At 41.4% G+C, this 15050-nt stretch overlaps 1 protein-coding gene across 2 annotated transcripts in view; it reads right to left on the bottom strand.

Annotated features, from left to right (window-relative positions):
* nhsl2 (NHS-like 2) overlaps window positions 1–8878 on the bottom strand; it is a 126432-nt gene extending 117554 nt beyond the window's left edge. The window contains exon 1 of one of the 2 annotated variants that reach the window (XM_065950694.1): window positions 8332–8878. In XM_065950694.1, the coding sequence (XP_065806766.1) occupies window positions 8332–8620 (289 nt within the window). In that variant the 5' untranslated portion in view covers window positions 8621–8878. The remainder of the gene's footprint in view (window positions 1–8331) is intronic. The other variant, XM_020654195.3, reaches the window with a different exon arrangement.
* Between the last annotated feature and the right edge of the window lie 6172 nt (window positions 8879–15050).

The raw sequence follows: 15050 nt of genomic DNA on the forward strand, positions 1-15050 counted from the left end.
TTTTTTATGCCTTTTTCTGTTTGTTTTCACAGCAAGTTCGGCCACCGAGTTTTGTTTTTTTTGGCCTATCCAGACTGCCGTTTTCAAGACGCGATATTTACACCCCGGTGCGTGTGGACTTCAATATGAATGCAGCAAGGGGGTAATGGGGAGATGAAGTGATCAACCATCTGCCAGCTTCAGAGGTAGTGGAATTATAGAGGCGAGACGGGATCAAGTTTGGTCCATTTCCATAAGGTTTTCTGAGTTTTCTGGGTTTGCACACTTGCTTTGATGTTTGTTATTATGAAACATTGATTATAGCCATTAATGACTGATTTGATGAACTCAAACTTAAACCTATTAAAAGTATAAAAAAAGACAGATTTAAAGAACACAGTTGTCGGACTATTTGAAATAAGTTAAAGCTGATTTCCCTCTAAATCAGAACATTCGTATCAGCATGTAGCATCATGTGCTAAAATCGAATCATACAAAAGACACTCGCCAATCACAACTTGGCGTCAAGTCTGAAGTATTTCTGCTCGCTAGAAATGAGACAGAAACATAAAAGAAAGGAAAAGTGTCAAATTACATAACTGTGATATTCAGTTGTGAATGTCTTCCTCATTTTTAATCTCCCCATCCTTCCTTAAAATGACGTCCTCTAACTTTCCCCATCTCGTCTTTTTTTTCCATCACTTCTTCTCTCAACACAAATATAAATCCTCCTCGACTGTTAACCTTTCTCAACTACTTTTTTTTTTAACAGTTTTCTACTTTACAGTTCCCTCTCTGACTCCCAAGAAAGCATAAATCCCCGTGTGACTGTAGCACGTTTATGTGTGTTTGTCTCATGCTGCTTGACAGAGCGGTCCTGATATCAGAAAAAGAGAAACTACATCTACAGGAAGAGCGCAGGACAACCAGGAAACACTCACACACACACACACATATACAAACACACACACACACACACACACACACACACACACACACACAGAGGACATGTTGGCTGTATTTCATGGAGGCCTACAACAGTACACTTGCTACAAGGATGGTTGCCATGGTTACCACCTAAAAAAATCCTGCAGTTGGAGGGAAAGGATATAAAGTGTGAAGAGAGAAACTTTGTCCTCCTTTAGCTGTAAGAATAAAGATGTGTGTGTGTGTGTATTCTTGTACATCTGTCATAGTGGGGACCGTTGACTTAAGACTTCACGAGTGAGGACCCCAAAAAAAGTTATGCAAAAAATAAACTTTTATAAGTTTAGAATCATAGGCAACTGGTAAAAAATATTTTTTTCAGTAATCAAAACATTTTTTTATCATGATCTAAATGAGCTATCACCAACACACCAAACCAGCCAACAGGATTTTCTTTCCACTTTTTAACACAAAAAAATGTTTAATTTATTCATTCATTCACAACTTTATTGTGAATAGCAACATTTATAAGTATTCACTTCACTTTAAAATTCCAGATATATTCTAGTTTCTGCATGTTGTAAAGAAGGTTAAACTCCTTAAAGTGTCTGATTTTGTAGCCTGTGAATTTTGTCTCTTGTGGCCGTTATAGGGTGACAAGGTTAGGCCAGCGTGTGTCACATATTTGACTTTAGATAATTGTGTTACATGTCAAGTGTGGTACAGGACTTTGCAGGTGCAGGTTTTCTAAAAACAGACCTGTGTAGGACTCTGAAGAGGATGTTATTTTTTTTAAAAATGAGAACACTTTGGCTGGTGTTCTCCTTAAAATAAACGTTCAAAAGGCTGCTTTAAAACTTGTTTTCAGGTTTCAGGTTCTGGTCACAATTAGATTTGGGGCTGAGGTATACAGAATATGTCAAACAATGGTCTGCACAAGTATAGAAATACAAACGTGTGTGTGTGTGAGTTTGTGTGTGTAACGGAAAGGGAAAGGACCAGGCTCTATGCCAAAACAGGAAGTAATTAGTGGGTCTGATTCTTTTACCTGAAGCAACAACGGACTTTCTTTTGTGACAGGAGTCTCTCTCTCTGATAAGTAGTTTAGATCTCTGCCTCTCTCTCTCTTTTCTCTTTTTTCTCTCTCTCTCTCTCTGGGTAATTAATGACCACATGTTGACCACAGAAACCACAGAGGGGCCCTGAGCTCCACCTCCACCTAATCCCAACTTCTAACTAATCAGACTCATTCACACAGAAAACTGAGCATTTGCAGACACACAAGAAAAACAACTTTACTCTCACAATCACACACACACACACACAAACTGTGAAAACACTGAGAGCTCCAACAGAAACATTAAATTCAGAACATTTACTGTAGTTTTTTCACTGACCCTGAAAACACACTTCACTTTACTACTTGCACTTACTTCAACAAAAACTCACAGATGGTATTTTTCTGCTGACAGTATCACACAACTTACGCCAGTCTAAAATGCAAGAATGTGGAAGATTTTGGATTTTGAAGATGGTTTTATAGTCTAAGGATCGTTCTATCAGTACGTTAAATATTAACCAAACTTGGAATTGATTGACCAGAAAACTGGCCAAGATGTATGAGCAACAAACAGTACAGGAATCAAAGTAAACTCAAAGGTAGAGAAACATATACTTGACAAATATTTTATAATTTAATAGATATGACAACCAAAACAGGAAAGATATTTACTGAAAGTTGAATTTCATGGTGTTATTATTGTTTTTTAAGTTTAATACCCCTTGTGCTTTTTTCTCTTCCGGCAACTTATGAGCTGTAAGTATTGAATTTAACCAAACCAAAAATCAGGTTATCAATAAATTAAAGTCTTTCTCCTACAGTGTGTTGGAGTTTTGTGCTCCTGCCCTCTGAATCACTGCCTGTAGGAAGAGAGATGTTGGGGGAGGAGGAGGAGAAGTGAACATTTTGACCCTGAAAAGATGTGGAGTCCACTGCCTGCAATGTGTGATCAAAAAAAATAAAAAACAGTGGGTTTACAGAACATCTCCAAACTGAAAGCCAAGACGTCCGAAGTCGCCCATCGCCCGTGGACTGCTTCATTTCTGGGGTCGCAACCTGGATACATATTTCTGAATATCTGACGTTTTTAGAAATAAGTACGCTGAAACGTGTTGGAGAATGAAGAGGAAGGGAAAAGAAAGGAGTGAGAAAATAAGAGCCGGGGAATTTCAGAGGGGCCAACAGGGAGGGATATTGAGTCATGTGGCTGATGTTCACTCGTGGGAACGACGGAGGAGAGAGGGGGAGAAGAGGGAGGTTAAAGCCTCTTTCTTAACCGCTCATCATCCAGTTGATTTTCATAATACCAGTTGGAAGGAAACTCCGTAGCTCCTTACATTCAGTGTGTGATGTTTAATGCATTTCAGCAGCCTGCTGCAGAGCTGAGTGCAGCTTTTGTCCTTAATTGGTATTGGTTGAGGCTAACATACCGAGGTATGCTTTATTATCTTTAAACTAAACTCACAACCTTGGCTCAGTTCCATCATCTTGGACGTTTTTATTTCTGCTATAAAAATTAGGGTTTTGATACGAGATCAAATGGGGAGGGCTGGACGGTGGTGCCGTGGTTAGCTAGGTGGATTAGGGTCTTGGTTCGAATCCCCTTAGGACAGGAGCCTCTCTGTGTGGAGTTTGCATGTTTTGCCTGTGCATGCGTGGGCTCTCTCCGGGTACTCAGTCCAAAAACAATGCTTGTTAGGTTAACCGGTGACTCTAAATTGCCAGTAGCTGTGAATGTGGCTGGTTGTCTGTCTCTATATGTCAGCCCTGTGATTGACTGGTGAACAGTCCAGGGTGTAACCCCGCCCACAATGGCAGCTGGGATCAGCTCCAGCTCCCACCCCGCAACCCCGGACAGTAAAAGCGGTAAAAAAAAAAAAAATGGATCTGATGGGGATTCCTTGGCTTTTGGATTCTGCTTCAAGTGGACGCTCAAGGAACTGAAGTTTTTTAAGTTAATTTAGAAGATGAATTTCCCCAAGGGCACTAAACGGTGCATCATATCATATGATCAGTTAAGTTAACATCGGGAGAAGTCAAAAGTAGACAAAAGTTTACTTTGACTTGTTTATTTTTATGTTGAGTTATTTCTCTTACAAAACTTATGTGACTGATAAGATAAGATAAGATAAGATAATCCTTTATTTATCGCACAATGGGGAAATTTACAGTGTTACAGCAGCAAAGAGCAATGATTGCATATAAATATAAAACATGCTTCTTTCCCTAAACAAGTATTTTTTTGGTTCCTTAACCTTACCAAACTCTGACCACTTCCCAACATTTAGTTATTTGGTTATTGTTGCTATTATGGTGACAAAGTTCATTTGACTTCGCACATCCAGGACTCGTGCCATGCAACAGCGTTAAACATTAAGGGTAGAGCTTAAAACCCGTTCAAATGATGAACAAAATGTCCTTAGAAAGTGGCTTGCTATGTGTAAGCCATTAGATTAGATGTTTTGCAAGTTGCAGTTCAGACCACAAACTAGCAGGTGAAGTCATAGCAGAGGGGATGTTCTTAAACTGCTGAGGGAAAACACCTGCTTGGATATCACTTATGTGGGAGTTGTCAAAAAGTGAAACCGGGTCTTGTTTGAGCTCCTCAGCCCGAGTCAGAGAACACACTAAACAAACTTTTAAAATTTGATTTTGAGGTTGAAAGGAAAAATGTGGTTTCCCAGAGAATTAAGTTGGAAAAAAAAGCACCAAAAGAAAAACATGAAACTTCGGTTTCCACTCACATACTTGGGATACTCCTGCCACTCACAGGGTCACCAGCAGCCAGCAGGAAACACAACCAGTGTGAGAAACAGAAAGCTGCAGAGGACAAACCTCCTGAAGTTCAGTCCCCCCTCTGAGCGACAACTTCCAAAGGAAATTGGTTCACACACATGGCCCGTAAAACTCTTGCGCTATCAACACTTGCAAAGATACAACTAGCATCCCCTTCCTCCTGTATCAGCGCGACTCTTCACCTCCGCCCAATGTGAAGGAAACCAGAACCTGATCCCTGCGGAACTCCACCGTGTCAAGGACCACTGGGAGCAGCTCAGGAGATCTGACTCCCTGAAGGAACTCCAAAATAGGGTGGAAAAATCCCCTCATCACCGCCTGGAACATGTGTTACAGCGCTGCCTTATGCAACTCTGACCGACTTTCACTGTTTTTGGCAGGTGGAGAGGGGGAATGTCAGCCAATTTAAGAGGAGGGAAAAGATTGGAAGTTTTACATATTTACACTTTTATAAAACAATGGATGACGATCATACCTCACACATTCAAAAATAACGGTTCATTAATTTTGTTTTATCGCATTCATTGTGTGCCATTTGGGATCCCACATTTAATCCACTACAGCATCTTCCTGCAGCCAGAGGGATGGAAGTAAACAACATCACAAATTCATTTCTCATTTCTTAAAAACTCCAAGGATTTAGGCGTGCAGATCATTGCACACAGAACTTTTGGATTTGATTGATTAATCAATAAAACACCCGACATCGTACTGTTTTTAAACCTTGGTATCAAAGTATTGAACATTTTGACAACCTTAGACGAGTAATGCTAAGTTAAATCCTGGTTGTATATATTCCCATTCCCATTCCATTTTTTGCTCATATTGCGTGTTTGGATAACCTGCTGCTGTAACGCCACAATTTCCTAGTTTGGGATCAATAAAGTAATTCTATTCTATCCTATTCTATTCTATTCTAACCTTTGCACGCTTTAATTATTCAAAGGGTCAAAGAGACTTTCACGATGCATATATGCAGAGTATTTTTAAGTTAAAGTAACGTTCATTGCAGTGGAGGAACTGGATGTTAGAGCAAAGATTCACAACAAAGCCTTTTGAATCTGCAAAGGAGGAAACCCCGAGTATACTCGTCTCGTTATTCTTTTGGGGAAAGGTGGATGAATGTTTTCATTTTTGCAGAGAAAGTGGGAGGTAAAAGAGAAAAAGTGAGAGATGATGACGATGATGAGAGATGAAGGTTTTGGGCTCGGCTCTATTGATCCGTTAGCCGTGTTTTTCTGCCCACATGTTTGTGATACAGTAAGAACCCACACACAATGTGAGGACTGAGGAGGATCTTTGCCTCTAACAGCGCACAGAAACACCTCTATTGTCTTTGTCACACACACACACACACACACACACACACACACACACACACACACACACACACACACACACACACACACACACACACACACACACACACACACAGGGTGGGATCCACTCTGTAAAAGTAAACTAAAAATCCGAGCTGCGTTTTATCTTTTTGTCCTCTCGTCTCCCCGGCTTCACATCTGGTCTGTGTTTGGAGGGACTTTCTCTTATCGTGCTGTACGTGGTAACACACACACACACACACACACACACACACACACACACACACACACACACACACACACACACACACACACACACACACACACACACACACAGCTGACAGCCTCGTAAACTTCTTCACAGCCGACCTGCTCGATTCATTTCCAACACTCTGAAGCTGCGATGCAATCAAAACAAAAAAAAAAAACATATGTGATGAGTTTTTGCAAAGTTTGCAGGGAGACAAAATTGGCTCCAAATCTCCCATCATGCATCTTGGGTGAACTACTGTCACATGCATTTGTATAGAAGCAGCCATGCAGTGTAAACACATGCAAAGACTCAGGGGCCCTTACAGTCAGTAGGCCTATAGACCAGCGCATCTTCTAAATGTGAATGTTTACATTTCTTGTTGGTTAAACAAGACAACAACAACAATAAAGAGATGCAACTGTCAGTCTGTCTCCAGTAGGGGGGGGGCTTTGGGGGGGCTTTGGGGGGCTCAGTGCCCAGAGGCCTTTACTGTTTTTTTGTCCGCCCCTGATGGAGCGACACACTGGATTGTTTGGACTTTAACCTGACATAACATTTCACTGGGTAATTGCAGGTTACAGATTGTTACTGTGACACTTTAAATGACTCCTTGAAAGTCTGAAATAATAACCTCACCGTCACCTTTTTGTTGACCTGCGGCAAAAAAAGCCACGAGTGTGAAACAAACACGAGCAGACGGCCAAACGTCCGTTTAACCACGTCTGACTGTAACAACAAAGTTTGTGATTTATTTCTGTGGAAGACAGTTTTGAAAGTGTTTCAGACCGTGAGGATGAGAGTTATCTACACCACGAGCAGCAGACGCAGCTTCAGCCCTCCATCTGTGTCCACACAGGACGCGTTCAAGAGCAGGAGAGACTGTAGGAAACCAGTGTTTTTGAGACAAATCACTGTGTTCTCCTGCCATGTTTGAGGAGAAATACAGAACTCTGCTTTTTAAAAGAAAAACTTGATATCTGGTTTGGTTTTTTTTTCTGCAAAAGGTTCAATAACTTTCTTGAAAATACAGAAACAAAATATGTGAAAATATGTTGAACAGAAGGGCCTCCGACTAAACAGAAAAGTTAACTCTCAGTGGACTATACTTGGTGTCACAAACTTTTGTTCAGATTTAAAGTGACCGCAGAAGGAAATAATCCGTCTGCAAAATGAAAGTAAAACTGTCTTCCTGTGTCGGAATCTGCTCAAACATTCAACAACAACAAACACCTGTCGACACATCGAGAGCCTTGACTTCAAAGTGAGTAAAATCAGACGCTTTACATTTCTAAAATTCACTCCAAAACTCCAAAACTTAACGACAAAAGTCTTGCAAGAATATTTGAAAAGAGAGACAAAACTGACAGGTGGAGAAACACAAGTATGAAACTCACATTCCACCTGACACACCCACACCGTGCTGCCTTCAGGAGCACCCTGTAGACCTGCACATCTCACAACCACAGTCTGAAACAGTTGGGCAGCATATCATTCGGTTTGTCCAAGCTGGATTGTTTAAGTTTAATGCAACAAAGGAGCAACTTAAAAATCACCTTTTATCCGTTTTATATCAGTCATTGACAAACTTGAAAAAAAACTACACAACCTTAAACATCACATAATGCTAATTTAGACCTTTTTGTGCAGAATTGAATGCCTCAGTGTTTACAATTCTGATGTTTTCTGCAGCAACTTAATGCAAGTCACATTTCCAGCAGCTGAGAATAACAAAACCTCCCTAATAAAACCTCTCACTTGCTCCTTAATATGTCTCAATATAGGCCAAACTCCAAACAGCCACTGTGACTCATGACTCTGAAGTAAAACCACAAATCTCTGCAGACAAGCTTCACATGATCCTGATATGAAAGTTTGACACCCTGACTGGACTCCACCGGAGTTTGAGAAGCTGCGCCACCTCTTCTCCTGCAGACACATACACAGTAAAGTGCCTCCAGGTGTGTTTTTATAAAAAGCTTTTGTTAATGTCCTCTTACCTCTCGGTGGAGGTTTGCTGACCAGCTCCGCGACGCGCCTCTGCAGCCGGACCACTCTGCCCTCCAGCGCGCCGGACCGGTGGCACACAGACACCAGCTCCCCCTCCAGCTCCTCCAGGATGCCCACGGAGTGCCGGGACAGGTCGGAGAGCTGCCGGAGCACCGAGCACAGGGTGAAGCCGCACACATCCGCCAGGTCCCCGAAAACCTCCGCCTGCTTCTGCGGCAGCCTCCTGCCGGCGGGCTTGCACACATCTTTGGGAAGTATCGTCCGCTTGCAGAAAGGCATGATTTCTTCCAACCACCCCCCACCCCCCCCTCCCTGAAATAAAAAAAAGATAACAAACTCCGCAGATTGTCAAGTTATATTCCCGTGGTCCTTCTCCCTCCGGTGGGTGCGCGGACGCATGCTACGGGTCCTCCGGGAGGAAAAACTCCGTCGCTGTTGGAGACGCTTGGAGCGAGTTGCGCGTCGTGCGTCCTCATTGTTTTTTCACTGCGAGTGAGCTTTTCTTTTTTTTCTGCACTGAAGAGGAGAGACTGAGCTGCTGGGGAATATTTCCAACAAGCTAACAAGAGTGAAACAAGGAAAACATCCAGTTTAACCTATCAGAATAAAAGCCCGAATCTTTTTCTTTTTTTTGGTACCCAAACCATGGGAGGCCGAGGATAAGCGAATTACTGACGACTTAACGTAATATTCTACCTTCTTGTAACCACATTAAAGTAAACTTAAAGGCATAACAAGAAAATATGAACTTATTTTTCAGAAATGCTGCTCTTATTTTCCAATCCGAGCGCAGAAAAAAAACGCAAACATCTTAAAATGAAGTTTAATACCGTGATCATTTTAAACTTTTTTCAGATGGTTTCTCTGCTTTAAATAAGTTAATGATATATTTTAAATGTAGTTTATATATGCAGGCTCAAATTACACATTTTTGGAAACATTAAAATAAAAAAATATATTGTTGGATTAAAACATGTTAAAACATGTCTAAACTCCATTAAACGTTTTAGGTGATATTTTTAGCATTATCGTTTTGCTTCGGGGATTTTGCGTCTGTATTTTTCTTTTGGGATGCTTTTATTTTATAAGTACATATCCTGTCATCAGATGTTAATTTGTGTGGCTTGACGCGGCAACACGGGGCGCAACAGTCTGGTGTTTCCCCGACAAATACAAACCTGTGAATCAACATAAGAAGAAGAAGAAGAAGCAGCAGCAGAAGAAGAAGGTGGTGGGGTTCACCTGTCAAAACACTTTAGTGCACATATATTTCTGGGTCTGTTTTTTTTACGGTTTGGGTGTTTTCGTTCCTAGGATTGTATTTCTTAGATTAAGTGTTCTACAAACTTTCTTGAATCTGTTTTTTGAGGAGCTTCTTTCCTTCTTTGATTTGCACAAAGTTCTGTTTCATATAGAAAAGAGAGAACTCGAAAGCTACAGATCCCTGACCTCAACCACACCCGACAACCTTTAAGGAGAAGTGACATCCAGGGCCTCATCACGCAACACCACCGTTAGACCTCACTGATGTCTAAACAGGAGGAAAATCTGAGAATCTATGCAACCAAAACTGAGTGGACAATGTTCCAGAAGTCGTGCAGCTCACAGGGTGTGGACCGCAGCGTCGAAGCCTTTCATTTGCTACCTATTTCCCCTGGAATTTCCTTCAACTTCCACAGCATTTGTTTAATCAATTCCATCATTGTTAGATGAAAAAAAAACGACGACCTCAGAAGTGACCAAACACAAAGATGACAAGTTTTGATAAACAGATTTTAGATTGTGCGATATGACAGAGATGTTTTGTTCTCACAGGGAATGATCGTGTTGTTGACTTAGCCATGTCAGTGTCAGAACTCAAAACAAGTTAGTAGGTTAAATGATATTGCAAGGTGCATATGCTGCATTCATGTGGTGTCGGACACATCGGAAAAAACGAGTTTCCGAGTTGTAAAATGCACATGAACACCTGCTCAAGTCGGAACAACAACTCGGAAACTCGGAAAAGAATTAGGTTCCCGACTTCCCGACTTCACGTCAGAATCGTCAACACATCGGGGGCAAAATATGTTTTTGGTAATTTACTTATTGCACATCAACTTTTTGCTCAGATATAACTTTTAACAGTAACATTTCACTAATCTTCTTCTTCGTAGCATCTACGCTTTTTTTTTTTTGCTGTTGTTACAACATTCCAACTTTCCAAACTGAAATCACTTGAACACACTAAAGTCGGGAAGAACGACTTCCCAACTCAGAAACTTGGACCACCCGAGCAGCACCTGAATGCAGCATTAAACCTGATGTTTAAGGCTTTATATGTGATTTTTCACGCTTAAATATAATAGAAATCAAGTATATCCTCTGTCTCCTATCTTCAGTTTGTTTACATCGCCGGGACGTCCGGCTGACTCCTCCCCTCGTGTATAAAAGTTGTTTAATTGAGGGACTAGAGAAAAGAAGAATAACATACTGTACTCACTGCTTAACTGTGTTTCTAGATCACGCTCATTTCAGGTAAATTTACATGCAGTGTGAAGATACCAGCATAATAAAGATCGCTAGCATTAGCATGCTAACACAACAATGCACCGCAAGTTGTTTTGGTTTCATGCTGGTGCTCAAGGGCGACATCTGCTGGATCAAAAAAATATAAAGCATATAAAGCCTTTAAGTTCATCGAATTGGTTTTAAAGAAACAGAAAATGCAAGACTAGTCCAGAACAACGGATGGGTTTGATGCTTGGGAATCCATTTAGGACTTTGGGGGTAATTCTGTAGAAATTTTCAGGAGTGCATATGTGAAAATGGCTTTAGATTCATTTGATTGATTTTGTTATTGAAGAATTGACCGTGCGTATATGTTGACTTTACAATGTTGTATCATCCACAAAAACAAGGACAGAGTTAGCCTGGACCTGAAGGTTGTCATATCTCACATTTATGTTCAGAACTGTTCAAGTCTTTTTAGGCGACCGACAAACTTTAGAGAAGCAAACAGCAGTCATGTTTTAGATTAAGTTCAAGCTAGTCTTGTTTCCATGTTTCATAGAGTTGCAGGCTAAACCCTTTTAACGAGATCTGAAGCTCTCACATGTGTCATTGGTTTTGCGCTCAATGTGTTTCCCAAGTGTGTGCAGAAAGATCCCTGTTACTCATCAGATATCTTGCATAACACTGTCACAAGGTTATGATTACATTTCACTGCATCCCTTCAAAAGGAAGCTTTCTGTTTTCCCCAGTCCTTAAACGCAACCCAATGCTTTTCCACGCCAAGTCTCTCTGGTCAACCAGCGTGACCGGAGTGGATTCTTTCAGCTCGTCGCAAAAGTGACAGCAAGTGCACACAAGAGTATCGGAGTATCGCACGCGGTGACGTGGCCCCCGCGGGACTCTGAGGAGGAGACGGGTGGAGCCGCTCCGTCCTCTCTCTCCCCTTCTCTCTGGAGCTGCTTCACTCCTCATTTCACAACTGTTTTACTGAGAGACCAGCTGCTCACATCCTGCGCTGTAAATCTAACAATCATCATAATTTGTCCTGCGTTCACCCTCGTCGTCTCATGGGTGATGACGCAAGGCTGAGGGGTTTAATTTAATCTAATACTTGCTAAGATTAATTTGATAACTGTTTAATGTGGTCCACCATCCCCTTTTTGGGAACATTTACAACCAAACAGAAATGTCTCTGTTTCTTATCAGCCACATTTATGTAAGGTTACATTGAAGCTAATTTAGACCCATAATCTACAGTTTAATAATGCTTAAAAAAGTGGTCTTTTCAGATGCAAATATCTGTCAGGACAAGTTGTGTATTTGTTGAAATGTATCTTTTGTTTGTAGCTGATTTATGTTCCCCGTCTCGTCAGAACAATGCATCGCATATCGATTAGAAATGGATCCACCTGCCACAAACGATATCGAGTGAAACCTGTGTCCTGATGCTTTTTGTGTTGCAACACATCTGATTTTTGACTTTCTTTGGTGCTGATTGTTTGTAACATTGATCTACGAGTTGCTCTTACTGTGGGTCCTTTGAGTCCGTCAGTACTGTGAGCTGTTTTTTTGGAGACCGACTTTCACTTCTGCAAAACATCTGATTCCTTGCGGGGCTAAAGCTACATCCAGTGTTGAGCAAGACAAACACACAAGTGTCTGCAGAGAACTCTTCAGAGAACATTGAAATACGTTGTGTTTCATGTCTTTGTCTATGCTAATCATGCAACCACTCGGATTCTTCAACTTATTCAACACCTGAATTACATTTGCAGCATCTTCATTTTATGCTTTTCTGCTATTTTGTGACTATAGCTCCCTCTATTTTTGTTAACTGAAGAACAAACTCCGTTATTTTGACAATCAACCCTTGCAGCTGCACACATCTCCTGCAGCTGGAGGTGAGTTTACAGCACGATGACATCTCCTTAGCCGTTCTCCAACTCCACTTTCAGGGACTCTGCATTTTCTCGAGAGCCTTGTGAAACACTCCCCAGTTTCTCTCTTCTGCACCCCTCCTCCCTCTTCACCTCCACACCCCCCCCAAAAGAAAGCACATCTGGCCCTCGGTGCGCACCCCTGGGCCCCCTTTAGCGGCCCCTCCCAGACGTGAACTTGGCCCACCTAAATGTTTTTGTTCATGCAGTCTGTGTCTGTCTTATGGAGAGGATGGAGAGAGGGGAGGGGGGGAGGGGGGGAGGGGGGACGGGGGGGGGCAGGGAGAAAGAGAACTGAGAGCGAGAGAAGGAATTTCAACATAAACTGGCTTTTATTTACACAATTGAAAACATCAACAAAAGAGGAGAGTGTGTGTGTGTGTGTGCGTGAGTGTGTGTGCGTGCGTATGTGTGTGTGCGTGCGTGAGTGTGTGTGTGTGTGTGTGTGTGTGCGTGTGCACAAATGTTGATATAAGCTTCTACATGCAAGAAACGAACGAAAGCGAAGACGAGGAGGAAGGGTGCGGCCGCATTACATCATCTGTACAGCGACTATACATTCCTCTCAATCGGCGTTAGCATTGTCACTTAGCCAATCTGTTGCTATGACAACCGGCATGTCACCGAAGTCAATTAACTAACGAGCTAAATCTTCAGATGAGTTTTACCAGTCGTCGAAAACTCGACCAGGTCGGGTGAGCCAATCAGCTGCCGGTCCGTCAGGCGGTCAATCACATGGAAGCAATTGATTAGAAACATCTGTACTCACCCGCTCCCCCCCCCCCCTCCCCCCCTCCTCCATCAGATGACTGAGTTCATTGTTTTTAGCAGCTCAGCCCACTCCTCTGCACTCACGCAGGGAGCCAATCCAAATTTACAACACATTACTATGAATTCCTTCTCCCCTCTCTGTTTCACTATTGTTATTATTCTGTATGTTTGTCGCTGCTTTAATCACCAGGGTTAGATTGAGGCTCTGAAAAAGACATAAACCAATCTTTATTTGTATAGCACCAATTCATAATAAACGCTATCTTGAGACACCTTACAAAAGAGCAGGTTTAAGACCTTACTCTTTGTTATAATATCTACAAAGACCCAATGTTAATCCATCATGACGACTTAGCAACATTTAGCTAACAGTGACCAAGAAGTACCAAGATGAATCTGAGGCGAGACTTCTTGATTAAGTAAAGCAGTTTTCACAGATGCAATTTCTAGAGAATTTCAGGAGGACTGCCCCTAAAGTCTTCCTGACCGGTTGTTCACCTACCTGCACAGACGGAGCACTGAGGGAATGCTACTTTCAAAATCATGCTAGTTTCTCCAAAAATTACCAAACCTGCCTTTAAATTTTTCACACTTAAATGTAATAGAAATCAAGTATATCCTCTAAAAATAACTCTGTGAGTCATGACTGTCTACAATGGGTGTAACACCCGAGTCCCACTGTCTGTGATGTTTTCAGAGTTTTCAGAGTCCTATCTTCACTTTGTTTACATCGTTGGGACAGCCGGCTGACTCCTCCCCTCGTGAATTAAAGTTGTTGAATTGAGGGACTAGAGAAAAGAAGAATAACATACTGTACTCACTGCTTAACTGTGTTTCTAGATCACGCTCATTTCAGGTAAATTTACATGCAGTGTGAAGATACGAGCATAATAAAGATCGCTAGCATTAGCATGCTAACACAACAATGCAGCGCAAGTTGTTTTGGTTTCATGCTGGTGCTCAAGGGCGACATCTGCTGGATCAAAAAATCACATATAAAGCCTTTAAGCTCCATTAATTAAACTAAGGTTTTTAAGTGTCCTGCTAATGTTTTTAGAAAAATTCTAGGAACAAAAATGTTTGAAATCTGTCCATGAAAGTTTTGTGAGATCTTTAAGTTCATGACAAAATCATGAATCAAGATGAGAAAGGTTTAACTTTCAGTTTCTCCAGACATGACTTTTTGGACTTTTTCCGACAAACAAAGCCTCATTATTAGCTTCTTAAATTATGTTACAGCTTTAACTGTACGCAGATTTGATGCATTATAATTCATCATTAACTGAGATTTAATGCCTGTTTTTATCTGTTTTATTGCGAGTCTGTTCTGCGTTCCTGTTCTGTGTTTAATCCTCAGTGAGATAATTCAACATATTAATGCTCTTGCTCTTTTGAGTGGATGTTTTTCTCTGTTGCTCATATTTCTTCTTTTTTTTTTGTTGCTTTTTTCTCGCCATCCAGAACTTCAAAGTCTCTGTGTGACTGTGCAATGAGTGTTTGTGTGTGAA

This window comes from Labrus bergylta, chromosome 22, assembly GCF_963930695.1.
Source record: "Labrus bergylta chromosome 22, fLabBer1.1, whole genome shotgun sequence".
Lineage (NCBI taxonomy): Eukaryota > Metazoa > Chordata > Actinopteri > Labriformes > Labridae > Labrus > Labrus bergylta.